At 49.2% G+C, this 26220-nt stretch overlaps 1 protein-coding gene across 8 annotated transcripts in view; it reads left to right on the top strand.

Moving 5' to 3' along the window:
- Nucleotides 1-26220, top strand: part of LOC125621757 (uncharacterized) — a 48544-nt gene that overhangs the window by 6760 nt on the left and 15564 nt on the right. For 5 of the 8 annotated variants that reach the window (XM_048819003.2, XM_048819002.2, XM_048819005.2 and 2 more), the window contains exon 3: nucleotides 22058-22132. The exons of the other annotated variants lie outside the window; for them this stretch is intronic. In XM_048819003.2, coding sequence (XP_048674960.1) covers nucleotides 22058-22132 — 75 coding nt within the window. The remainder of the gene's footprint in view (nucleotides 1-22057; nucleotides 22133-26220) is intronic. 8 annotated transcript variants of the gene reach the window in all.

Genomic DNA, 26220 nt, shown 5'->3' with positions numbered 1-26220 from the left:
CAGGGCTTTGTCAAGCCTGACCTTAAAAATATCTAAGGAAGGAGATTCCACCACCTCCCTAGGTAACGCCTTCCAGTGTTTCACCACCCTCCTAGTGAAAAAGTTTTTCCTAATATCCAACCTAAACCTCCCCCACTGCAACTTGAGACCATTACTCCTTGTTCTGTCATCAGCTACCACTGAGAACAGTCTAGATCCATCCTCTTTGGAACCCCCTTTCAGGTAGTTGAAAGCAACTATCAAATCCCCCCTCATTCTTCTCTTCTGCAAACTAAACAATCCTCATAAGTCATGTGTTCCAGTCCCCTAATCATTTTTGTTGCCCTCCGCTGGACTCTTTCCAATTTTTCCACATCCTTCTTGTAGTGTGGGGCCCAAAACTGGACACAGTACTCCAGATGAGGCCTCATCAATGTTGAATAGAGGGGAACGATCACGTCCCTCGATCTGCTGGCAATGCCCCTACATATACATCCCAAAATGCCATTGTCCTTCTTGTCAACAAGGGCACGCTGTTGACTCATATCCAGCTTCTCGTCCACTGTAACGCCTAGGTCCTTTTCTGCCGAACTGCTGCCGAGCCATTCGGTCCCTAGTCTGTAGTGGTGCATGGGATTGTTCTGTCCTAAGTGCAGGACTCTGCACTTGTCCTTGTTGAACCTCATCAGATTTCATTTGGCCCAATCCTCTAATTTATCTAGGGCCCTCTGTATCCTATCCCTACGCTCCAGCGTATCTACCTCTCCTCCCAGTTTAGTGTCATCTGCAAACTTGCTGAGGGTGCAATCCACACCATCCTCCAGATCATTTATGAAGATATTGAACAAAACCGTCCCAAGGACCGACCCTTGGGGCACTCCACTTGATACCGGCTGCCAACTAAACATGGAGCCATTGATCATTACCCGTTGAGCCTGACAATCTAGCCAACTTTCTATCCATCTTATAGTCCATTCATCCAGCCCATACTTCTTTAACTTGCTGGCAAGAATACTGTGGGAGACCATGTCAAAAGCTTTGTCAAGTCAAGGAACAACACGTCCACCGCTTTCCCCTCATCCACAGAGCCAGTTATCTTGTCATAGAAGGCAATTAGATTAGTCAGGCATGACTTTCCCTTGGTGAATCCATGCTGACTGTTCCTGATCACTTTCCTCTCCTCGAAGTGCTTCAGAATTGATTCCTTGAGGACCTGCTCCATGATTTTTCCAGGGACTGAGGTGAGGCTGACTGGCCTGTAGTTCCCAGGATCCTCCTTCTTCCTTTTTTTAAAGATGGGCACTACATTAGCCTTTTTCCAGTCGTCCGGGACTTCCCCTGATCGCCATGAGTTTTCAAAGATAATGGCCAATGGCTCTGCAATCACATCCGCCAACTCCTTTAGCACTCTCGGATGCAGCAAGTCCGGCCCCATGGACTTGTGCTCGTCCAGCTTTTCTAAATAGTCCCGAACCACTTCTTTCTCCACAGAGGGCTGGTCACCTCCTCCCCATGCTGTGCTGCCCAGAGCAGTAGTCTGGGAGCTGACCTTATTCATGAAGTCAGAGGCAAAAAAAGCATTGAGTACATTAGCTTTTTCCACATCCTCTGTCACTAGGTTGCCTCCCTCATTCAGTAAGGGGCCCACACTTTCCTTGACTTTCTTCTTGTTGCTAACATACCTGAAGAAACCCTTCTTGTTACTCTTAACATCTCTTGTTAGCTGCAACTCCAGGTTGATTTGGCCTTCCTGATTCAAGGAAATAACCATGAATGTTATTGATATATCTGTATGCAAAGATATATTTACATTGTACAATTATGTACATACAGTAGACCCTCAGAGTTACGAACACCAGAGTTATGTATTGACCAGTCAATTACACACCTCATTTGGAACCAGAAGTACGCAATCAGGCAGCAGCAGCGACCAAAAAAAAACAAAAAAAACAAAAAACCCCCAAACCAACCAAATACAGTACTGTGTTAAACGTAAACTACTAAAAAAATAAAGGGAAAACAGCATTTTTCTTTTGCAGAGTAAAGTTTCAAAGCTGTATTAAGTCAATGTTCTGCTATAAACTTTTGAAAGAACAACCATAACATTTTGTTCAGAATTACAAACATTTCAGAGTTACAAACAACCTCTATTCCCAAGATGTTCGTAATTCTGAAGTTCTACTGTAATACTATCAGTAAGGCTGTGAGTCTGTCGTGGAGGTCACGGAAGTCACGGATTTGGAGACTTTCTAGGACCTTCGTGACTTCTGCAGCAGCTGTTGCGGCTGGTCTGGGGGTTTCCTGAGCAGCTCAAGCAGGCCCCAGGCCAGGCGCACTGGCCGCTGCTGGGGCAGTCTCGGGCCACCAGCCCTCCGAGCAGCAGTGGTGGTCTCGGGCCACGCGCTGCGCTCTCCCTGCTCCCTTCTGAGCACCAGCACCCCTGCCCTAGAGCACTTGTGGCGCCTCTGGAGCCCCCCCTCCAGAGCACCCAAGATTTAGTCAGGGCTATATAGTACAAGCCATGGACAGGTCATGGGCTGTGAATTTTTGTTTACTGCCTGTGATCTGTCCATGACTTTTACTAAAAATACCCGTCACTAAGTCTTAGCCTTAACTATCAGCAGCTAAGGGTCCAGGGGGCTACTTACATATATCAATTCACTATGCCCCTGATTAACCAGTGTATTTAAACCCATGCTTCTTTCCTAGATTTAATAGATTATCAAGCCAGAGGGGATCATGTAGTCTGACCTCCTGTATAACTATAAATATATGAGTAATCCCATCCTTCTTCAGCAAATCACGTAAACACATGCTTAATTTTAAGCATTTGAGTAACTTCAATGGCCTAGACTCACAAAAGTGCTTGGGTGCCTAAATAATTTAGGCTACACTGAGATTCACAAAACTTCAGTGCCTTAGGTACTTATGTTTCTGCCTCTGAGTGTGAGCACTGTTGCCTCCCTCTAGGTGCCTGTCTGCTGCCTAAGCCCTGGAGAGATCCACAAACCAGGGGAAGTTAGGTTTTCAGCTACCTAAATCATGTGCGAGGCCCAATCTGGTCTGAGCACGCTGACTGTATTGGGGCCCTCTAGGCAAGTTTACACAAAAGTCGGAGGGAGAGGAGGCACCTAATCCGCTTAGTTGGATTTTCAAAAGTGCTTATCTGCATCTTTAGGCACCTAAATACCCTTACAAATCTGGCCCAAAGTGAGTCCTTACGAATGGTGACATGATCTCATTGTTTCCACTTGCTATGTTTCAAGAGCATTTTGCATCTTTCATATTGTCTGGAAGTCTGCCTTCAGTACTACAAATTGCATCCTGATACTCAGACCTTTTGTAAGGCTTTCATAACCCTGTCGTACAATGTCCTCTGACTGTATTTTGGTCCTTGTGGAATGCAATTGCTTCAATGCTGAGTGTGCATTTGCCTGTGAAAACTCACCCCTCTGCAAAGGGCCACTTAAGCGGTGTTTAGATCTTATGCTGCTGATGGCTAGATTTCTAAAAGGGCCCAATTATTATTAAATATTGATGTTATGGTAGCACTCAGAGGTCTCCGTTGGGATCAGAGCCCTATTGTGTTGAGTGCTGTACAAACAGACAGAGAAAATCCCAGCCCTGAAGAGCTTATGATTAAATGACACAAGCAGACAAAGGGGACAGGGATACAACCTAAAAGCAAGTGAACATGGCAAAGAATTTGCACCGTTTAATTAGTATTTCAATCAGAGCTGTGTGAATAACTGACTTTTTGGTTCACAGTTCAGTTCCAAAAAAAACAAAACAAATTTTATTTTCAGATCCAATACAATGCTTTGTTTGACCTGAAATGAAATGGTTTGTTTAAATTTTGAGCGTTTTTTCAAGTTCTTAATTTTTCTAAAATTTAAGGAAATTTCTAAAAGAAAAGTAATTTTGAATAGAAAAATAGAAATGTTTTGATTTTTTTTTATTATTTTTTTCTTGACTGAAAGAATGTGGGGAATTTGACATGAATTTGTGAAATAATAATAAAGTCTAATACAAATAACAAAGTCTAATACAATAAGCAATAACTTGATCTGACTTGTTAGTGAATTGGCAAAATGCACATGACCGCAGGCCTCAGCTGGAGCAGCATGATTCATATGGGGTGTTTTCTTCCCTTTTCCCTAGCCCACACAAAATCATTTACCATTGACAGAAACTGATTAGGTTTGGCTGAAAGTGGGGGGCTCGATACAGGAATCATTGGATGAAACTCTGGCCTATGTTGTACAGGAGTTCAGACTAGATGGTCCCTTCTGGCTTAACATCAATGAAGAAGCAAAGCAGCTGGAGAGGTATAGAGACACTATGGAGAAGCAGGGTATAAAGACCAAGGGAGAGGGGGAAAGTGCATGGGAAGGGAGAGATGGACCAAGGGAGAGCTGGCGTGATAGAGGACGACTGCGGTTGTGGTTAGTCTAACTGCTAACATAAGTCTTGGGAGACCTGCATTCAATTCCCCGCTTTGCCCCAGATAGGGTTCCATATTTGAACATTCAAAAAGAGGACACTCCCCGGGGTGGAGGGTGGTATTTGCTTGAGCGCCCCTGCCCCTTCCCAATTCCAACCCCTTCCCCAGATTCTCCGCCCCCTCCCTGCCTCATTGGACGCCTTCCCCAAATCCCCAGCCCCGCCTCCTCCCCTGAGCACGCCGCATTCCCCTTCCTCCCCCCTCCCTCCCAGCCGCATGAAACAGCTGTTTCGCGGCGCAAGCACTGGGAGCTGGGGGAAAAAGCGGCACTCTCTCAAGTGATCAACATTCAGATTCATTCTCGAATGATCAACATTCACTCTCTTTCTTGAATGATCAACTCTTCTTTGGGGAAAAATAATAATGGCAAAATCCCAGACGTTTAAATTTAATTTAAAAATTCCTCCCGGACGGCGATTTAAGAACCAAAAAGCTGGACATGTCCAGGAAAATACGGACATATGGTAACCCTAGCCCCAGATTTCCTATGTGACAGCCACTATCCCTTAGCCTCTCTATGCCTCATCTCCCCTGTCTGAAACACAGAGACAGTGGCAGGGCCCTGCCTCCCAGGAGTGCGGTGAGGCTAAAGATTGTGAGGAGCTCAGATACTATGGTGATGGGGCTGTATAAGTAGCTTAGATAGCTGTGGGGCTGGATGGCTAGAGGCGGTGTATGACTCTGCCTTCCCTTTAGACCCCCACATCCAGGTTCTGTGAGACTCTTGCCATTTTCCCCCTACACCCAGGCTCTCTCTCTCCATGCCTTTAACCCCCTCCTCTCTGCCCCCATCAGACACAAAGCCTCTCTCCCCAGGGTCCCACTTCTCTCTCTTACTCCCATTGGGGGCAGAGGGTGGGTGAGGAGTGCACTAGGCCCTGTCTCCTTGGTTACAGTGCAGAAGGGAAGCTATAGGACTTCAAACCATGGGCAGTGGGATAGAAGGGAAATGGGAACCAATCCATGAGGGAATTCTGGGGGCCAGCCAGAAATGGTGGGGGAGCTATGGTAGGTAGCCAGAGAGAACAGGGAGTGAGGATGGGGGAAGTTGAGGAGGAGGGAGGGAGGCAGAGATGTAGGTACTGTGTGTATGGGAGTGAGGGATTTTTGGAAGAGGAGGCTGTTTATGCAAATGAGTTGATGCATGTTTATCATTATGCAAATATGATATTACCTTTTTTGCATAGACTTTCCCACTCAGTGCCCCAGAGCCAGCCCCTCCACCGACTTGTATGGAGCTAGGCCAGGGCTGAATGTGGCATGTTCATTTTGAAGCCAGGTTTATCACCATGAGTCCGGATTGTGTCGGAAAGAACCAGGAGCAGGCTCTGAGAAGCAGAATGAAATAGAATTGTTCTTTTTCAAGTGATTGTTCACGTTGATTCTAATCAGATGTGCGCGTGCTGCGTGCATGGTCATCAGAAACTTTTTCCCTCAGCAGTTCCCATTGGGTCTGCCAGGGAGCCCCCTGGAGTGGCGCCCTGATGGCGCTCAATATATCTTAGAATCATAGAATATCAGGGTTGGAAGGGACCTCTTGAGGTCATCTAGTCCAACCCTCTGCTCAAAGCAGGACCAATCCCCAATTAAATCATCCCAGCCAGGGCTTTGTGACCCTGCCGAGCCGACCCCCCTTCAGTTCCCTTCTTACCGTCCGTGGCAGCGTTGGAACTGCATTTTGCTTGCATGCAAGTGTTCCCTTAGCTATTACTTAGTCCTACAGAATCTTTTGTTTTGTGGTTGGTTTATTGTTCGGTAGTTAGGATAGTCTTGGTGAGTAGGTCATTCTCCCTTCCCCCCACCTTGGGTTTCCGGGCATGCCTCAGGTCCAAGGATTTAAATCTTGCGGTGTATGCAAGAAGCCTATGCCCAATAGCGACCCTCACGACTCGTGCTGGAGGTGTCTAGGGGAGGCGCATCAGTCCGAGCGCGGTCAGATCTGTAAGGCTTTCAAGCCCAGGACTATGAAGGAACGTGACTTCCATTTGAAGCAGCTATTATTGGAAGCCGCACTTGGTCCAGCAGCACCTGACTACCAAGTCCCAGGCCCAAGCTTGGTGCGGAGCGCCCCGGTGTCAGACCACGAATTGGTACAGGAAGGATTCTGGTGCTAGAGACCCTCAGTAATGGAAATTCCTGACGCCGCAGTACGGAGCAGCGCCCTGGCACCGGTCAACATCCCCAGTGCCCCACAAGCGCCATAAGAAGGCGGACAGAGGGCACTCTCCTCAGAGAGCGAGACCATCTGGGGAGACTTTGCTGCCCCAGAGGAAGGACTCAACTTCCAAGCAGCAAGACCTTGTGCCGTTGACTCTGGGGCCCCAGTTGGCACTGTTGAGCCCACTTAGTGACTTTCCGGCTGGGCAGTGCTTTGTGGAGGAGTTGGAACTCCCCTCCACCCCAGATACTTTCCAGCCTGCAAAAGAGCTTATAGAAAGTACTGTGCCTCAGCCCCTTGCTGTTAGAGAGAAGCCTCCGGCACCGCCCAGACAGGTGCCATCTAGAGGCAACCCTACAAGGATGAGGCCCTCTTCATCGCCAGACCGGCATCGTTCCTGGCACTGTTCCCAGTCTACATCACTGCAACACACACCCCCTACCCCGACACCGACCTCAGTACAAGATCACCTGGAGCAGGGAGCACAACAATCTGTGTCTCCAGCACCGAGAGGTTGGCACCGATCATGGTCACCCTCTATCGGCCGGTACCGAGACACGGCACCGGAACACAGGAGACATTCTCCGGCACCGGACTCACAGCACCGGTCTAAGTTGTAGGACAGCTGGCACCGATCCTCTACATGATCGTCGCAACTCTAATCCCCAACTTCCTTTTCTCAGCACCGACCGCCAGCTTGAGGATCGTCGGCACCGCTGTGGTCATTGCCTTCGGGATCCTCGGACTGTGAGGCTGACTCCTACTACTTGTGACGCAGTAGGCACAGTTCAGATAAGCGCCGGAGATACACACAGTCGACCTGGAAGCCACAATGGCCACCCGCTGCACGATGGCCCTTCTGGACCCCCTGGGCTTACCATCAACCCCATCCAGGGTTTCTAGGTCTGTGACATCGTGGTATCATCCTGCACAGTCACCGGTGGATAGACCCACGCCTCGTGCTACAGAGGCGACCCTATCCAGACCTCCCCTCATTCTACAGATGGGATAATGGAACTGGCTCCAGACCCACCCACAGCTCAGGTCACATATGACCATGCCAAACAACTGGACACCAATGCTACCCAGGAGCAACCTGGGCACATAGTGGGCCACGATGACCCTGTTCCCCCAGTGGCCTCCTCGTCATCTTCGCCTGATGAGGCAGTGGCAGGAGCATCAGCTCCTCCGTCCATTGACCATAGGGTGCACCAGGACCTGCTCCGCTGCATTGCCAGTAACATGGGCCTACAGGCGGAGGAAGTCATTGAGTCAGAGGACCCGGTGGTGGACATTCTCACTCTGGAAGGCAGGAAAATTTATGCCGTGGGGGTCTACAGCTGAGGATAGCTAACCAACAAGCTATCCTCAGCAGGTATAGTTTTAATTCATGGGACTCCATGTCCAAATACAAGGAGTTGCTCCCCACTGAGTCGAAGGCTGAGTTCTTGGCTCTGGTCAAGGAAGGGAAGGCAGTGGCCAGGACATCCTTGCTGGCCTCACTCAACTGGGCTGACTCTGCGGCATGTACCGTCTCCTCTGGGGTGGTCATGAGGAGAACTGCATGGCTCCAAGTTTCCGGGCTTCCACCGGAAGTTCAACAGACCCTGCAGGACCTTCCCTTTGAGGGCACAGGGCTGTTTTCGGACCAGACAGATTCGAGGCTCCACAGCCTAAAGGACTTGAGGGCAACTATGAAATCTCTGGGGAATCACACTCCTGCTACCCAGAGAAAGCCCTTCAAGCCTTAGCCCTTACCACGCAGAGGCAATGCCAACCCCGCCCAAGGCAGGATACATACCGCCGTAGGGGCAGGAATACCAGGCGTAGACCTTCCAACCCTCCCTTGAGCCAAGGGCAGGGCCCGACCAAGCCATCGTCGGGGTCCAAGCAAGGGTTTTGAAGGGATGCCCGAGAATGGCGTACCAGCCACTATCCCGGATCCTTCTGAACCGTCTATCCCACTTCTGTCGTGCATGGTCCCATATAACATTGGACCGCTGGATTCTTCGCATGGTAGAGGTGGGATATTCTCTCCAATTCTGCTCCTCCCCGTCCTCCCACCCCCCTTTCCTATCCCTCTTCAGGGACCCCTTTCACGAGCAACTCCTTATCCAGGAGGTGCAATCGCTCCTCACTATAGGGGTAGTGGAGGAGGTTCCTCAGGGAGCTAAAGGGCAAGGGATGCTACTCCCATTATTTCCTAAACCCCAAGGCAAAGGGGGGGTCTCAGACCCATCTTAGATCTGCAAGGATTCAATCAGTTCATGGTAAAGTTTAAGTTCCGCATGGTCTCCCTGAGCGCAATTATTCCCTCCGTGAATCCGAGGTACTGGTACGCTGCCCTCGACATGAAAGACACGTACTTTCATATAGCCGTTTGGTCAGCCCACAGACGTTTCCTGAGGTTCGTTGTTAACCGCATACATTATCAGTTCAAAGTGCTCCCATTCGGGTTATCAACAGCCTCCTGGGTGTTCACCAAATGCAAGTCCGAGGTTGCGGCTTTTCTCCGCAAGAAGCAGATGTATCCCTACCTCGACAACTGGCTGCTGCAGGGGCGCACCAGGAAGCAGGTGGAGTCCCAGGACCAGTTGGTCAGAGAGACCTTCCAGAGGCTGGGTCTTCTCCTCAATCTGGACAAGTCGACATTGTCACCCACCCAACGAATAGAATTCATTGGGGTAGTGTTGGACTTGGTTCAGGCAAGAGCCATTCCACCAAAGCCCAGATTCCAGTAGGCTGGTGGTTGGAACCTCGCATGGTCTGCAAAGGAGTCCCATTTAGCAGCACTCAACCATCCATGACCTTAGTAACGGATGCGTTAGACCTGGGGTGGGGGCACACCTAGGAGACCTACAGACTCAGGGTAGATGGTCGCAGTCCGAGATCCCGCTTTACATCAATATAAAGGAACTCAGAGCAGTGAGACTAGCCTGCCAGACCTTCCATACCATATTGCAAGCACAGTGCGTGGCGGTGCTGACCGACAACACCACTGCCATGTTTACATAAACAAGCAGGGCAGAGCCCGCTCCTCCCTTCTCTGTTGGGAGGCCCTCCACCTGTGGGAGTTTTGTATAGCCCACTCCATTCACCTGGAGGCGTCCTATCTCTCGGGAACACAGAATGAGCTTGTGGACCACCTCAGCAGGTCGTTCCACAGTCATGAGTGGTCCATCCGTCCGGACATCATACATTCCATCTTCCAAAGGTGGGAGTTTCCCCAGGTAGACCCATTCGCCACCAGGCGCAACAGGAAGTGTCCAACGTTTTGCTCCTTCCTAAAGCACAGTCCAAGCTCTATCTCAGATGCATTCATGATACACTGGGGGATCCATCTACTGTATGCCTTCCTTCCGATACTACTCATCCAAAAGGCTCTCCTCAAGATCCGCAGGAACAAGGCAGAGGTAATTCTGCTGGCTCCTGCATGGCCAGGTACACCGTGCTTCCGGAGTGGTCAGTGGACACCCTGATCGCGCTGCCGCTCCTCCTTGATCCGATTACACAGGACCACAGCTGCTTGCTTCACCCGGACCTCTAGTTCCTCCATCTCATGGCCTGGAAGCTTCATGGTTAAACCCAATGGAGCTCCAATGCACGGAATCGGTGAGGGAGGTGCTGCTTGGAAGCAGGAAACCTTCCACCAGGGCCACTTATCTGGTCGAATGGAAAAGGTTCTCGTGCTGGTGCGATCACAGTCACGTATCCCCACTTCAGGCATCTATACCATTCATCCTGGACTCTCTACTGCACCTGAAGCGGCTAGGCCTGGCCGGATCATCCATCAAGGTACAGCTATCCCAGCGTTCCACCCGGGAGAGTTGGGATGCTCAGTCTTCACCAACCCTATGGTGGGCTGTTTCCTTAAGGGCATGGAATGGCTATATCCACAGTCCCACCCAAAGATACCGACTTGGGACCTCTACCTGGTCCTAGCTAGATGAATGGGAGCCCCATTCGAGCCACTGGCTACATGTTTCCTTCTGTATCTCTCATGGAAGGTGGCCTTTCTGGTTGCCATCACATCGGCCAGGAGGGTGTCCGAGTTAAAAGCACTAACCTCCAACCCCAATCTTCCACAAGGACAAGGTACAGCTCAGGCCACACCCAGCCTTCCTGCCCAAGGTGGTATCCCAATTCCACATCAGCCAGGACATTTTTCTACCAGTTTTCTATCCCAAGCTACATGCCAATGCACAGGAGCAGAGGTTTCAGAGTAACAGCCGTGTTAGTCTGTATTCGCAAAAAGAAAAGGAGTACTTGTAGCACCTTAGAGACTAACCAATTTATTTGAGCATGAGCTTTCGTGAGCTACAGCTCACTTCATCAGATGTATACCGTGGAAACTGCAGCAGACTTTATATACACACAGAGATCATGAAACAATACCTCCTCCCACCCCACTGTCCTGCTGGTAATAGCTTATCTAAAGTGATCATCAGGTGGGCCATTTCCAGCACAAATCCAGGTTTTCTCACCCTCCACCCCCCCACACAAATTCACTCTCCTGCTGGTGCTAGCCCATCCAAAGTGACAACTCTTTACATAATCAAGTCGGGCTATTTCCTGCATAAATCCAGGTTTTCTCACATCCCCCCCACCCCCATACACACACAAACTCACTCTCCTGCTGGTAATAGCTCATCTAAACTGACCACTCTCCAAGTTTAAATCCAAGTTAAACCAGAACATCTGGGGGGGGGGGGGTAGGAAAAAACAAGAGGAAACAGGCTACCTTGCATAATGACTTAGCCACTCCCAGTCTCTATTTAAGCCTAAATTAATAGTATCCAACTTGCAAATGAATTCCAATTCAGCAGTTTCTCGCTGGAGTCTGGATTTGAAGTTTTTTTGTTTTAAGATAGCGACCTTCATGTCTGTCGCAATCACAGACATGAAGGTCGCTATCTTAAAACAAAAAAACTTCAAATCCAGACTCCAGCGAGAAACTGCTGAATTGGAATTCATTTGCAAATTGGATACTATTAATTTAGGCTTAAATAGAGACTGGGAGTGGCTAAGTCATTATGCAAGGTAACCTGTTTCCTCTTGTTTTTTCCTACCCCCCCCCCCCCCCGATGTTCTGGTTTAACTTGGATTTAAACTTGGAGAGTGGTCAGTTTAGATGAGCTATTACCAGCAGGAGAGTGAGTTTGTGTGTGTATGGGGGTGGGGGGGGATGTGAGAAAACCTGGATTTATGCAGGAAATAGCCCGACTTGATTATGTAAAGAGTTGTCACTTTGGATGGGCTAGCACCAGCAGGAGAGCGAATTTGTGTGGGGGGGTGGAGGGTGAGAAAACCTGGATTTGTGCTGGAAATGGCCCACCTGATGATCACTTTAGATAGGCTATTACCAGCAGGACAGTGGGGTGGGAGGAGGTATTGTTTCATGATCTCTGTGTGTATATAAAGTCTGCTGCAGTTTCCACGGTATACATCTGATGAAGTGAGCTGTAGCTCACGAAAGCTCATGCTCAAATAAGTTGGTTAGTCTCTAAGGTGCTACAAGTACTCCTTTTCTTTTTTCTAGGAGCAGAGGTTTCACTCACTATATAAATGGAGAGTGCTAACATTCTACATTGAGCGCATGAAGCCTTTCAGGAACCAGCTGTTTCCCATCTTGTCACAGTGCATTTCTTCCAGGATTATGGACTGCATCTGTACCTGTTATGACCTTGCCAAGGTCCCAGCCCTGGCTATTATGGCCTCATCCACTGCTTTCCGGGCCCAGGTGCCCATCCAGGAGATCTGCAGAGTGGCGATCTGGTCCTCGGTGCATACGTTTGCCACCCACTATGCCATCACCCAGCATGCTAGAGATGATGCAGCTCTCGGCAGAGCGGTGCTCCAGTCAGTGATTCATAGAATCATAGAATATCAGGGTTGGAAGGGACCTCAGGAGGTCATCTAGTCCAACCCCTGCTCAAGGCAGGACCAATCCCCAATTAAATCATCCCAACCAGGGCTTTGTCAAGCCTGACCTTAAAAACTTCTAAGGAAGGAGATTCTACCACCTCCCTAGGTAACGCATTCCAGTGTTTCACCACCCTCCTAGTGAAAAGTTTTTCCTAATATCCAACCTAAACCTCCCCCACTGCAACTTGAGACCATTACTCCTTGTCCTGTCCTCTTCTACCACTGAGAATAGTCTAGAACCATCCTCTCTGGAACCACCTCTCAGGTAGTTGAAAGCAGCTATCAAATTCCCCCTCATTCTTCTCTTCTGCAGACTAAACAGTCCCAGTTCCCTCAGCCTCTCCTCATAAGTCATGTGTTCCAGACCCCCAATCATTTTTGGTGCCCTTCACTGGGCTCTCTCTAATTTATCCACATCCTTCTTGAAGTGTGGGGCCCAAAACTGGACACAGTACTCCAGATGAGGCCTCACCAATGTCGAATAGAGGGGAACGATCACGTCCCTCGATCTGCTCGCTATGCCCCTACTTATACATCCCAAAATGCCATTGGCCTTCTTGGCAACAAGAGCACACTGCTGACTCATATCCAGCTTCTCGTCCACTGTCACCCCTAGGTCCTTTTCTGCAGAACTGCTGCCTAGCCATTCGGTCCCTAGTCTGTTCCTATTCCTATTCCTTAACCCCCATGGGAGGATTTGGGAGTCCCCTGATTGGAACTGATGTGAACAAGTACTCGAAGAAGAAAAAAAGATGGTTACTCATCTCCTTGTAACTGTTGTTCTTCGAGATGTGTTGTTCACATCCATTCCAATACCCACCCTCCCTCCCCTCTGTTGGAATAGCTGGCAAGAAGGAACCGAAGGGGGGTTGGGTCGGCAGGGTCATATATTGAGCGCCATGGAGGGGGCGCCACTCCAGGGGGCTCCCTGGCCGACCCGATGGGACCTGCTGAGGGGAAAAGTTTCTGACGACCGTGCATGTGGCGCGTACACACCTGATTGGAATGGACATGAACAAGACATCTCGAAGAACAACAGTTACGAGAAGGTGAGTAACCGTCTTTGTTTCTTCAAGTATAAAGACACCACATGGTGTCAGGCTGTTATTAATATTAGTTGTGATCATTATGGTGGCATATTATGGCCCCAGGGCCCCGTCATGCCATGCACAGCACAGAAACAGTGACTGAGATCAGGGCCCCATTGCACCGGTGCTGCACACATACGATGACTGAGATCAGGGCCCCGTTGTGCCGGGCACTGCACAGACACAGTGAGAGACAGTCCCCTGATCTCGGTCACTGTGCGTCCGTGCAGCATCCGGCACAATGTAGCTCTGGGACATTTATGTGCCACCATAATGCTCACAACTAATATTAATACTTGAAGTCTTGCATGACCTTTTCATATTCAAACTAGGGAAACGCAGCCTAGATGGAGCTACTATACAGTGGGTGCAAAACTGGTTGGAGAACTGTTCCCAGAGCATAGTTATCAGTGGTTCACAGTCATGCTGAAAGGGCATAACAAGTGGGATCCTGCAGAGATCAGTTCTGGGTCCAGTTTTGTTCAATATCTTCATCAATTATTTAGATAATGGCATAGAGAGTACACTTATAAAGTTTGTGAATGATACCAAGCTTGGAGGGGTTGCAAGTGCTTTGAGGATAGGATTAAAATTCAAAATGATCTGGACAAACTGGAGAAATGGTCTGAAGTAAATAGGATGAAATTCAATAAGGACAAATGCAAAGTACTCCATTTAGGAAGGAACGATCAGTTGCACACATACAAAATGGGAAATGACTGCCTAGGAAGGAGTACTGCAGAAAGGGATCTGTGGGTCATAGTGGGTATATCTGGGGATAATAGTGGACCATCAACTAAATATGAGTCAACAGTGTAACACTGTTGCAAAAAAAGCAAACATCATTCTGGGATGTATTAGCAGGAGTATTGTAAGCAAAATACGAGAAGTAATTCTTCTGCTCTACTCTGCGCTGATTAGGCCTCAGCTGGAGTATTGTGTCCACTTCTGGGCGCCACGTTTCAGGAAAGATGTGGACAAATTGGAGAAAGTCCAGAGAAGAGCAACAAAAATGATTAGAGGTCTAGAAAACATGACCTATGAGGGAAGATTGAAAAAATTGGGTTTGTTTTGTCTGGAAAAGAGAAGACTGAGAGAGGATATAACAGTTTTCAAGTACATAAAAGATTGTTACAAGGAGGAGGGAGAAAAATTGCTCTTCTTAATCTCTGAAGATAGGACAAGACTCAATGGGCTTAAATTGCAGCAAGGAAGGTTTAGGTTGGACATTAGGAAAAACTTCCTAACTGTCAGGGTGGTTAAGCACTGGAATAAATTGCCTAGGGAGGTTGTGGAATCTTCATCATTGGAGATTTTTAAGAGCAGGTTAGACAAACACCTGTCAGGAATGGTCTAGATAATACTTAGTCCTGCCATTAGTACAGTGGTCCCAAGGCCCTCTCAAGGTCCCTTCCAGTCCTATGATTCTATGATTCTCTGCTGGAGCGGGGCATAGTGAAATGAACAAGTTTCTCCTACCAGTTCATGTGCTTTTATTCTTTATTTTATTTTTTTTAAACTAAACAAAAAGCACTCCATTTCTATTTTCTTTTTATATTTTTCTTAAACCACTTTTCCATTAATTTTGTAACTTTAAAAACTTTTCTATATTTAAATTCCTGTACCTCTCTTCTCCCCCCCATATATGTGTGTGTGTATATGTATGTATATATATATATATATATATATATATTTAAATTTTCGGCTTATTTATATTTTTTTAAATCATTTGCTTTTTCCTAAATCCCCAGGCCACTTTGTATTATTTTCAATAATTTATTTTACATCTCTGCGAAGCTGTATTATTATTTTCATATATATATTAAATCACGGCCTATATGGATTGAATATTTGTCATAGTTTTTGTTTGGTTTGGTTTGCTGTTCTTTTTTAGAGAATCTGAGCCAAAGTTTTGTCCACTCAGTTGCTGTTTGCATTCCAGAATTGCTTGGGGCTCATTTCCATCTCCTAGATGTACAAGGACCAGCACCTCAAGCCCCAATCCTGCAAACAATCAGGCCGATACAGTTTTTGTACTGATAGAACTATGTTGTTATTGATAATAATCATCATCATCATGTTTATTGTGGTAGGGCCTAAGGACCAGCCAAGAACGGGTCTCCATTGTGCTAGGTGCAGTAGAAACAGAGAAGTTGATAGTCCATGCCACAAAGAGCGAACAGTTGAAATAGACCAGACAGACCCAGGGTGAGGGAAGGAGTAGAACACAGCAGGAGAGTGAGAAATGGGATGGGAGCAAATGACACGTTAGTGCCATGGGGTATTTTTTGTTCTGGGAGGAGGGGAAGTGGTTAGTTAGGAAGGGATCAGCTAGATGGAAAGAAAAGGGAAGGGAGAGGGGACATGAAAGGGAAGAGGTAGGGAAGAGGGGGGACAGGGCAGGTGTGGAGTGAAGCAGGTGAAGAGACAGTGAGGATGTGTGTGGGGGGGAGGTTTGGAACAAACAGCTTCTCAGCACAGGGCAGAGGAAGTCCAGTCAAAGCTGCAGTCAGTTCCCTGAATGTCCAAAGGTCACTGCTGTGACTAGAGTCTCTGGCTGGCTCCTCTCTGCAGTTTTCCCTAAAGGCCACATGGCAGGGGGGAGGGGAGGCGAGGCACCACCTAAGTCCTATGGCCCCCAGAGTTTGTCCATGTGTGTGTGAGGGGGTCCCTCTGCACAGTTCTGGGTCCAGGGGGTGCTGAGCCCATTTTATCCCCTTCCCCAATTGCAGCCCTACTTTGGCTGCTTCACTCAGGGGCAGTATTTATTTATTGATATGATTATAGTAGTTTTCAGAGTAGCAGCCGTGTTAGTCTGTATTCACAAAAAGAAAAGGAGTACTTGTGGCAACTTAGAGACTAACCAATTTATTTGAGCATAAGCTTTCGTGAGCTACAGCTCACTTCATCGGATGCATTATAGTAGTGTTTACGCAGTTATGCAGCTATAAAGGTGCCTTATACCGGGATAGCTTATTCCCCTTCCTGTACGTGAATAAACTGTACCAGTAATATGGACCTTTAGCCCCATAATACTGTGTCCACAGTAAAGGGGGTTATACTGCTTTAACTACACTAGTAAAGATACAGTGGTACAACTTTCTAGTATAGACAAGACCTTACACTGACTTGCTCCACCAGAAGTCATCTGCTCGGGGTAGAAACTGTTGGGGGAGGTCCCTGGCCTGTGTTCTGCAGAAGGTCAGACGAGATGATCAGAATGGATCAGAAGGGAGTTCTCCTGTTGCTGTAGCTAATCCTCCTCCCTTCGATGCCATGATTAGGTCCACCCAGCTGCATCTACACCGAGGATTAGGCTGACCTAACGATGTCACACAGGGTGCAGAATTTTTCCCAGCCTTGAACTAATTTTGTAGGTGTAGACCAGGCCTATGTGCTTAACGTTTCTCACCTGTGTAGTGTTAAACATGTGCACAAGTGTAGGTGGGATGAGGGCACTGCCCGCTAGCAGGCCAATGGATTAGATGACGCCTGTGCAAAGGAATGACAGACTCCCTCGCACTTCTCGTGGGCTCAGAGGAATAGATGGGGCTACCTGCCCATTGATTCTTTCTCTTGAGCAGGCGATGGGTGTAGCCTTGGGTCCATCACCTGGCTGCTCACTGAGCCAGCATGGGGTGGGGTAGTAATTGATTGCCGCTCTAGGCTAGCTGTAAATTACTCCCCCCTCCAGGAGTGAACGGGAGGAATTGTGACTCAGAAGGGTGTGTCTGAGGCACAGTCCCAGGGCTGGCATGACACTCTGGTCAGGGCTGGGCCTAAAGTTACAATCTCACCTGCTGAAGCCAGGGAAACAAGGCTACTACTCAAGGGCTGCAATTTTCTAAGGAGGCTAAGGCCAGATTTTTAAATGGTTTTAAGCATCTAAATACCTTTTAAAATCTGCCCCTTAGGGCCAGCCTCCAGCAAGAGGGAGACTTGCTGGTGCTCACCCGTTAGCCACCCAAACAATCTCCTCTGGGCTGTGCCAGCCCTTACTTCACCTGGCAGGGTAACGATCAGTGTACCCCTGTCTGAAGTCCCTTTGATGCATCCCCCTGTAGCGTCCAGCCCCTTGTCCCCTCACAGAAATCCTAGGTTGACTGTCCCCAAAGGCCCAGCTTGAAGGATTGAATTCAGGATCAACTCCTTGGATAACACCACGCACTGAGATATGTGTATAATGAAAACAACAGTACTTTTTTTTTTTTATCAAAGGCCAAGATTCAAGAGATAGTGAGTCAGTATAATGGAAACAGAAGGGTTACGTATAAAACTAAGGCTATACGTGCTTTCTAGAGACTAAACTTAAGAGGCTAACCTCCTGTCTCGGGCAGTCTTATCTCACCCAAAGCCTTCTGCAGGGTTTCCAACCAAGCCCAGTTGGCATCCTGTTTTTATGAATGTAAATGTGCTGCCCGTTAACTTTCTAGATGCAGGATTAAGGAGTGTGTCTTCTTGCCTTCCTCTTATGTTCCCCAAAATTCATTGTCTGCCCCATAGGCAGGACAATCCCCTGGAGTTCATTTTCTGGTGTTGTGTCTCCTGTTGACTTTGTATGTAAATGGCGCTTCCATTGTGTTGGCTTGCAATGCTTAATTTACATGTGAACGAGAGATACAGGGGTGAATATACGTCCCTGGTCTGGCAGAAACCTGTTTGTCGACCCAGCCTTGATACAAGTTCTAGGAACATATTTTCTTTACACATCCATAAGTCTATACATAGTCTGCACGCACGTTTCACAATGATATTAATGACCAGAATGACTGTGGCTTTCATTTTAGATCCTACTTGACGTTCTTTGGTGAACCAGAATATGTGTATCAGGATATTAGAATAATAGACCCATAGGGCTAGAAGGGACCACAAAGGTTATCTAGTCTAACCCGCTGCCAAGATGCAGGATATTCTTGTAACCTCCTTGACGTGTTGACATTGAAGGGCTCTTAGGCTCGTGGGGCCATATCCCATTGATATTGAATGTGGTTTGGGCTCCTGACTGTCAGATTGCTTGGAAAATCCCAGGCGGGTGCAGGTGGTTCAGTCTGGCCCTTTGTGGAGCTGTGGTTCTGATTTGCCAACTTCTGTGTGAGACCCAATGTTTGCACTGGCTCAGAAGTTTGGTTTTGCTGGGTATGTGTTCATAGAGCTGTCACGGAGTCCCTGGGCGATGCTCTGGAACTGCTCCCCATGAAGCCAGTCAGGACTCTGGGGCAGTCGCCTTTCTGTGAGCAGCCTGTCTTCAGGACACACAGCTCACACAGCTTCCACCTTCCTGGGTCTGACCTCGGAGCATTCAGCATCCTCTGCCCCTCCGTGCGCTTCCCACAGCGAGTCCGCTCAGGCGGGGCTCCTGGGGAAGCCAGAGGGTCCTGCACCCCAACTTCGCAGTCAGACGTGACTCTCAGCCAGCCAGTAAAACAGAAGGTTTATTAGACGACAGGAACATGGTCTAAAACAGAGCTTGCAGGTGCAGAGAACGGGACCCCTCAGCTGGGTCCATTTTGGGGGGCAGTGAGCCAGACAACCACGTCTGCACTTCACTCCATGTCCCAGCCAGCCCCAAACTGAAAACCCCCTCCAGCCCCTCCTCCTCTGGGCTTTGTTCCTTTCCCGGGCCAGATGGTCACCTGATTCCTTTGTTCTCCAACCCTTTAGCTCTCACCTTGCAGGGGGGAAGGGCCCAGGCCATCAGTTGCCAGGAAACAGGGTGTCGGCCATTCTCTGTGTCCAGACTCCTGCACACACCTGCCCTCTAGGGCTCTGCAATGATCATACACCCTTACCCCACCCCCTAGATACTTAAGAACTGCCTAGGGGAAACTGAGGCACCCCCACACTATTCAGAGGAAACGTTAAGAACAGTCCCACTTCGTCACATCTCTCCCCCCTTCGAGATGGAACTGAGCGGGGTCACTTTAGCCGGTGACCTGGGGAAGTTCGAAGCCACCAACGTTCCCATGGATGCATCTCTCCCATCATGCATCTCTCCCAGCATCTCTCCCATTCCTTGGTAGGAGTTACACCAGGCCCTTCCAGTTTCACGCCCTCCCTTAGGTCAGGGGTGGTCGATAGCCTGCATAGTACTCGCAGGCCGCATGTGGGAAGGTTTATGCAGCCCATGCCCTTTGGCCACCCCAAGAATGTCTCCCCATTGACCATCACCTTCTGCTCCCACTGGAGGTCCGGGGGGCCTGGCCCCAGGAAACTCCACACAGACATATAGGTTGGGGTCAGGAGTGGGAGCCTGTCCACATCCCCAACCATCTGGCTGACGGAGTCTATGGCCTTGGGACCCAGCAAGGGAGCTAGACACCGGGGCTTTTCCGCAGGGTCCCCTTGGTTCAAATCGCCAGCCTGCCCAAAGGCAGTGAGGTGGGCATCCACACACCCCCCCTCCTTAACCAGGGGCAGCAATTTAGTCTCGAGGTTCCCTGCGGAACTGGCCCCCCGGGATCTATCCCCACTCACCCATGGGAGGTCCCCTAGGTCTCTCCGCTCCCCCACCGCCAGTTCATCCTGCTGCTGCTTCTGCAGCTCTTTCTCGGGCTCTCGCTGTCTCCCACGGTCCTCTTGCTCTCTCAGACTCAGCTCCAATCCCGTCCGTCTCGATCCCCCGATGGGGAACCCGATCGTGAAGACCCTCGTCTGGTCGGGGACAGGAGTCTTGGCGATGCCTGGCTCCCGCTTCAGCTGCTCCCAGATCCTGCTATAGCCCCAGTTGGGGTCAGGAATCTGTTCCTTAGAGCGGTCATCCTCCTCCAGCTGCACGATTAACTCTGCTTTGGTGAACTTTCCAACGCTCAACCCTCTCTTTTTGCACAGGGTTACAATGTCCTTCTTAAGGAGACAGTGACAGGCCATCACTCCGCTCTTCCCAAGTTGTTGTGGACTCACAGGCCCGTGTGTTCTCAGCTCCCCACGGTTTCCAGGGAGAACCCCTAGTGTGGCAGCCCTTCTCGAGGTCACCCCCTCTTTGCCAGGGTCGAGCTGCAGACTCCTCCGCCCCTTGGAGTGCTCGCTGCAATCCCCAGGGGAACCCTGTTACTGCACAGTCCTTCTCGCTGGTCACACACTCCCAGGGGTTAACCGCCCCCCGAAACCGCTCCTCTCTGAGCCTTCAGCAGGCCTGGTCCTCGGCAGTCCCCCTTCGTGTTACTGCTCCCCAGTCACTTACTGCAGGAAGCACCATCCACGGGGTGCAGTACATCCCACCGCTGCCACCAGTTGTCACGGAGTCCCTGGGCGATGCTCTGGAACTGCTCCCCATGAAGCCAGTCAGGACTCTGGGGCAGTCGCCTTTCTGTGAGCAGCCTGTCTTCAGGACACACAGCTCACACAGCTTCCACCTTCCTGGGTCTGACCTCGGAGCATTCAGCATCCTCTGCCCCTCCGTGCGCTTCCCACAGCGAGTCCGCTCAGGCGGGGCTCCTGGGGAAGCCAGAGGGTCCTGCACCCCAACTTCGCAGTCAGACGTGACTCTCAGCCAGCCAGTAAAACAGAAGGTTTATTAGACGACAGGAACATGGTCTAAAACAGAGCTTGCAGGTGCAGAGAACGGGACCCCTCAGCTGGGTCCATTTTGGGGGGCAGTGAGCCAGACAACCACGTCTGCACTTCACTCCATGTCCCAGCCAGCCCCAAACTGAAAACCCCCTCCAGCCCCTCCTCCTCTGGGCTTTGTTCCTTTCCCCGGGCCAGATGGTCACCTGATTCCTTTGTTCTCCAACCCTTTAGCTCTCACCTTGCAGGGGGGAAGGGCCCAGGCCATCAGTTGCCAGGAAACAGGGTGTCGGCCATTCTCTGTGTCCAGACTCCTGCACACACCTGCCCTCTAGGGCTCTGCAATGATCATACACCCTTACCCCACCCCCTAGATACTTAAGAACTGCCTAGGGGAAACTGAGGCACCCCCACACTATTCAGAGGAAACGTTAAGAACAGTCCCACTTCGTCACAAGAGCATAGGGCCAGAAGCGGCCATTAGACCATGAAGTCTGCCCTCCTGCATAATACAGGCCATTCAGTTTCGCCCAGTTATCCCAGCCTTGAGGCCAGTGACTGTCATGAAACCAAAGCATTTGGGTCCTCAGGAGACTACACCGTTGTGCCCCAGGCACAAGAGGTAGGGAAGTGGTGGGGATGGGGCAGGTGTGGAGTGAAGCAGGTGAAGAGACAGTGAGGATGTGTGTGTGTGGCGGGGGGCAGGGGGGGCAGAGGTTTGGAACAAACAGCCTCTCAGCACAGGGCAGAGGAAGTCCAGTCAAAGCTGCAGCTTTGAGAGACTGGGGTGTTTTGTTGATATTAGGGGCTGGAGGGGAGGGAGTGGCTGCTTTCCAGAGAGCACCCGCGCCTACCCTGCCACACATCTAACTCGTGTCCAATCCATGTTTCGCCTAGCGGAGGAGATTGCGATCAGCTGGCCCCGGATAACCGCGTTTGCCGAGTCACACAGGAGGAGAGGATTGGTCTCTGGTAAGTTGCTGTGGGTGAGGCAGTGGGCGATTGCAGTGCTTTGCTCTCCCGGACTCCACCCCCTCCCCTGTGGCTGAAGCCCTTGCTATTTGAGGAGGGCAAGATGGAGTACTGGGAGGCTGGGGGGGCGCGACGGGTGAAATTCCCCACTCTGTAGAGGGCCAGCAACACAAGGAATGGGGGGGGATGGGACGGGTGGACTAGCAGGAGCTCAGATCACAGCTCACCAAGACACCTTTCTGTCGCACTAGTCCCACTCCAAGACCCTGATCCTGCAAACGGATGAACAGGGGCACAGGCTAAAGGATCCAGCCGCATGGATCTGAGGCAGGATTGGGGCCCATATGAGGCTTGCTGAGCTGCTGAGGGCAAAGCATATATCAAAAATGCAAACTGCAAAGAACAAGGAAAGGCAGAAGAAAAGTGTTTTTAAATAAATCTTTAACCAGACACAGACTAATATGGAAAGGTTGCTAGGCAAATATTTTTCCTTTGCAGTTGATCTGTAATTGTCTGTAAATGTAGGGTTGGGATTCACCAGCAGGCTTTGGTTGCTTTGGGCTATTCTGGTGACACAAATCAGCCAGAAACAAAGGTTAACTGGCTGGTTATGCCAGGTTACAGCTGCGTTGCACTGAGCAGAAGCCAGGTAGGTACTGGTGAATCTGTCCAGATGCAACCTCAGCAGATGCAACCCCAACAACATTCATACTACACTAGAATGGGGCCCTAGTCTGAAAAGTGACCACCTTCCTCAACAGCCCTGCTGCTTGTGTGCAATGTCAGCCAGAGCTACTGACTTCCTGTAAATAAGTTCTTACTGCTGTTTACCCCTGCATGGATCTCACTACAGGACTGAGGCCTTTTATGGTGCTATTGTTCTTTATCCCTGCTAGCCCTGAGCAAACGTAGCTCCACCTCACCCATGATCAACAGCCTTGTGAATTAAATTCTGAATGCAGATACTTTGTTGTTGGTGAGGTGTGAGGCAATGGAAAAAACAGCCTGGTTTTCAGACTGCAGGCTCACTTTATCCAGCTAAGCGTTAGGAAAAAAATACATAATATGACTAGCGTGGTCTAATGGTTAGAGCACACAGAAGAATTAAGTTTAATCTGGGCTCTGCCACTGACCTTTTGGGTGACTTCGAGCAAATCTCTTCCCTGTCTATCTCCCTTTCCCCTCTCCCCCTTTGTCTTGGGCATTGCAGTGGTGAGCTCGGTGAGCCAAGCCTCTTACTATGTATATGTGCAGCATTGAGCACCATGGGGCCCTGAACTCATTTTTAATAACTTTAGCTCAACAGATTTCATCTGAGAAATCATGGACACCATAAATATGAGCCCTCTTGGGGCTGTTTTCATGGATCCCTTTAATGGTGTTGCGCTAAGTAGTCGAAAGTCAGGAATTGCCCAAGTGAAGGTTGATCATGCAGCCGGCCCTCTGCCCCCTTTGTGCAAACACATGGCAATCCAGTCTTTAACCACTCAGTCAAGTGCCAGTTCTCATCAAATACAGTGAAACACACCATTTTTCTGACATCCTTAGATACTTTGGGGCAAGTTGGGTGGGGTTTTTTTGTTTTTCCTTTTTAATAGATGAGATTTTCACATATGTGCTAGGCAGAGCAAATCATTCTACAGCATCAACTATGTGCGAAATCAATGCTTTTCTGTGACTGGTCCGTGGACAGGTGCCAGTCCCTGAGATCTCCCTGACACAGTTTAGGAAGGCAGCAAGCCAGTCCCTGGTATCAGCAAGGTTGAGAAACACTATGCTAAATAAAGTGCTTTTCTTTTGAGATAAGTACATTTCCATTCAACTGACATATTCTACTCTGAAATTCTCTCTGCAGTTTTTAATTCACTGATACACTGTGTCTTCCTTGTGCAAAGGTGAACAAAGCTGGAATAGCTCTGAAAATTAGCTAGCATAGTAACGTGTCTTGGTTGGTGCGCTTCAGCATTCCACATAGTCTGCAGTTTCTAATGGGCCTGAACAAACTCCCTCACTGGAAAATATGTCTGCAAGTGATGGTGTAGCTCTGCCAGCACCCCAGCTGGTGCCCATCGCTGTAGCTCTGCTGAAGCCAAACTTTAATTTGAAGTCAGTGGCGCTTTGCCAATTTACACCAGCTGAGGATCTGGCTGAAGGTTCTTTTGCAAGCTGTCATCTCCCCTTTGTTTGCAGATAGGTTCTGATTTGCTATTTTGCAAGCATTTACATCCCTCTCCTTGGGTCTTTGCCTTTCTGTATCATCGCTACAATGAAATGCGTTAACCCATCTGCCCCGACTTCCTGCTTCAGAGGAGATTCCACATTCCTTGTTCATCTGAGTCTGGTGTGATTACAGAAGGCAGTCCTGTCTCTGAATTCCTCTTATAACTCTCTTTCTATCTTTGTGCTTACTTCGTTAACTCTTTGGCTATGCCTATACTAGATGCGCTTTATCAATTTAGGAATACGGATGTACTATATTTGCAAAAGTGCTCTTAATGTGGACCCAGCTATCCTGGCTAAGATATGCACTGTCCAACCCTCATGAGTGAAAACAAGCAATACCAGTAAAACTGCACTTTTGTTTGTGTAGCTGTGTCCACATGACAGACTTTTGCCAGCACAGCCCTGCTGGTCAGCGATCACACCTCTTCACGCCCCTGACTGTCATAGCAATGCCAGTGGAAGTCTGTAGTACAGACACAGTCTTTGTTAGGATGCACTGGGAAGACAGTGTGGGACTTCATTTACAGGATCTCACCCATGGCATGGCAATGCACCTTTCTCCTTTTATGACTCCATCTAGCTTTCTATGGCCTGCACACATCTGGACTTTCACTATTGCTTTGTGGCTTAGGCTACAAACTGCCACTATTAAAAACTATTCATATGCCATTATTGCCTAGATATCCCATCCAATATCAGAACCTCTTTGTGCTGGGCACTGCAGAGATATCGTTTCTATCCTAAGGGTCTTACAGTCTCACTGAAGAAGTCCCACAAAGGATGTATCATTACAGGTGGAGAGCTGAGGCCCAGAGAGATGAAGGGGCAGTGAGCAGGTCTGTGACAGAGCTGGCACTTGAATCTAGCTCTCCTGAAGGCTAGGCTATGATTACAATGCCATCCTTCCTGTTGCCCCTTCTTTCTCTACTCCTTTACCTGCTCTACGCATGCTGGGCTCAGGCAGGGCGGAATTCCCCTGGGTTAGGCTGTTGCTGGAGGCGAGCCTCTTGCTCTGTGTCACTTCACAATCCTGCCTCTTGCACTCCGTCCGCATTGCCCCCATCAGCTGGGTTTGCAAGCACTCTGTGACAGGCTCAGTTTGTGCTCTTGCCACATGGTAACCATGGCAGCTGCAGCCTGTCGATATTGCCAGAGGCCTCAGCTGGCACCTGGCTCTCTTTCTGTAACCGGTTCATCCTGCCGCTTTGTTACAGTGCAGATGGGCCAGTCTGGCAGAGCCCGTGCTCCTTTCCCTCTCAGAGCCCTATGTGCCCCTGGGCGGAGGGCCATCCCAAAGCCTAGGCACCACTCGAGCGTGGCATGGCCGTGATGTGCTCTTCCTCTGCATGGGGGTGGATTTCAACCTGTATGGATAAAATCCAGCAGCCACAGGCCTCAAACGGGACATGGCTCTGCTAGCTCTTCTTTGAAGTTGAGCTTAGTTTATCATTACAGTGTTGTAGTCTTGTGGATCCCAGGATATTGGAGAGACAAGGTGGATGAGGTGATATCTTTTATTGGACCGACTTCTGTTGGGGAGAGAGAAAAGCTCTTGGACTACACAGAGGTTTTCTTCAGGTCTGTGAAAATTCAAAAGTTTGTCTCTTTCACCAACAGAAGTTGGTCCAATACAAGATATTACCTCGCCCACCTTGTCTTTCCATTATGATAAGACATGCTTGAATCTGCTGTGAGATCAGAGCCTGTTAGTGGTACATTTACATTAACTTCTCGGCTGCTGGTTCTCCAGGCCTGGTGGAAAATGGGAACACAGTCTGTTTTACCAACTGAGAAGAGGGCTGCATTGTGCCAGGTGCTGTATACACACACATTGCAATCAGAGTTGCGACTGCAGTACAGGTAGC

The sequence above is a fragment of the Caretta caretta genome, chromosome 14 (assembly GCF_965140235.1).
Source record: "Caretta caretta isolate rCarCar2 chromosome 14, rCarCar1.hap1, whole genome shotgun sequence".
Classification (NCBI taxonomy): Eukaryota; Metazoa; Chordata; order Testudines; family Cheloniidae; genus Caretta; species Caretta caretta.
The sequence above is the reverse complement of the archived record's forward strand: the minus strand, read 5'-3'. Positions and strand labels throughout refer to the sequence as shown.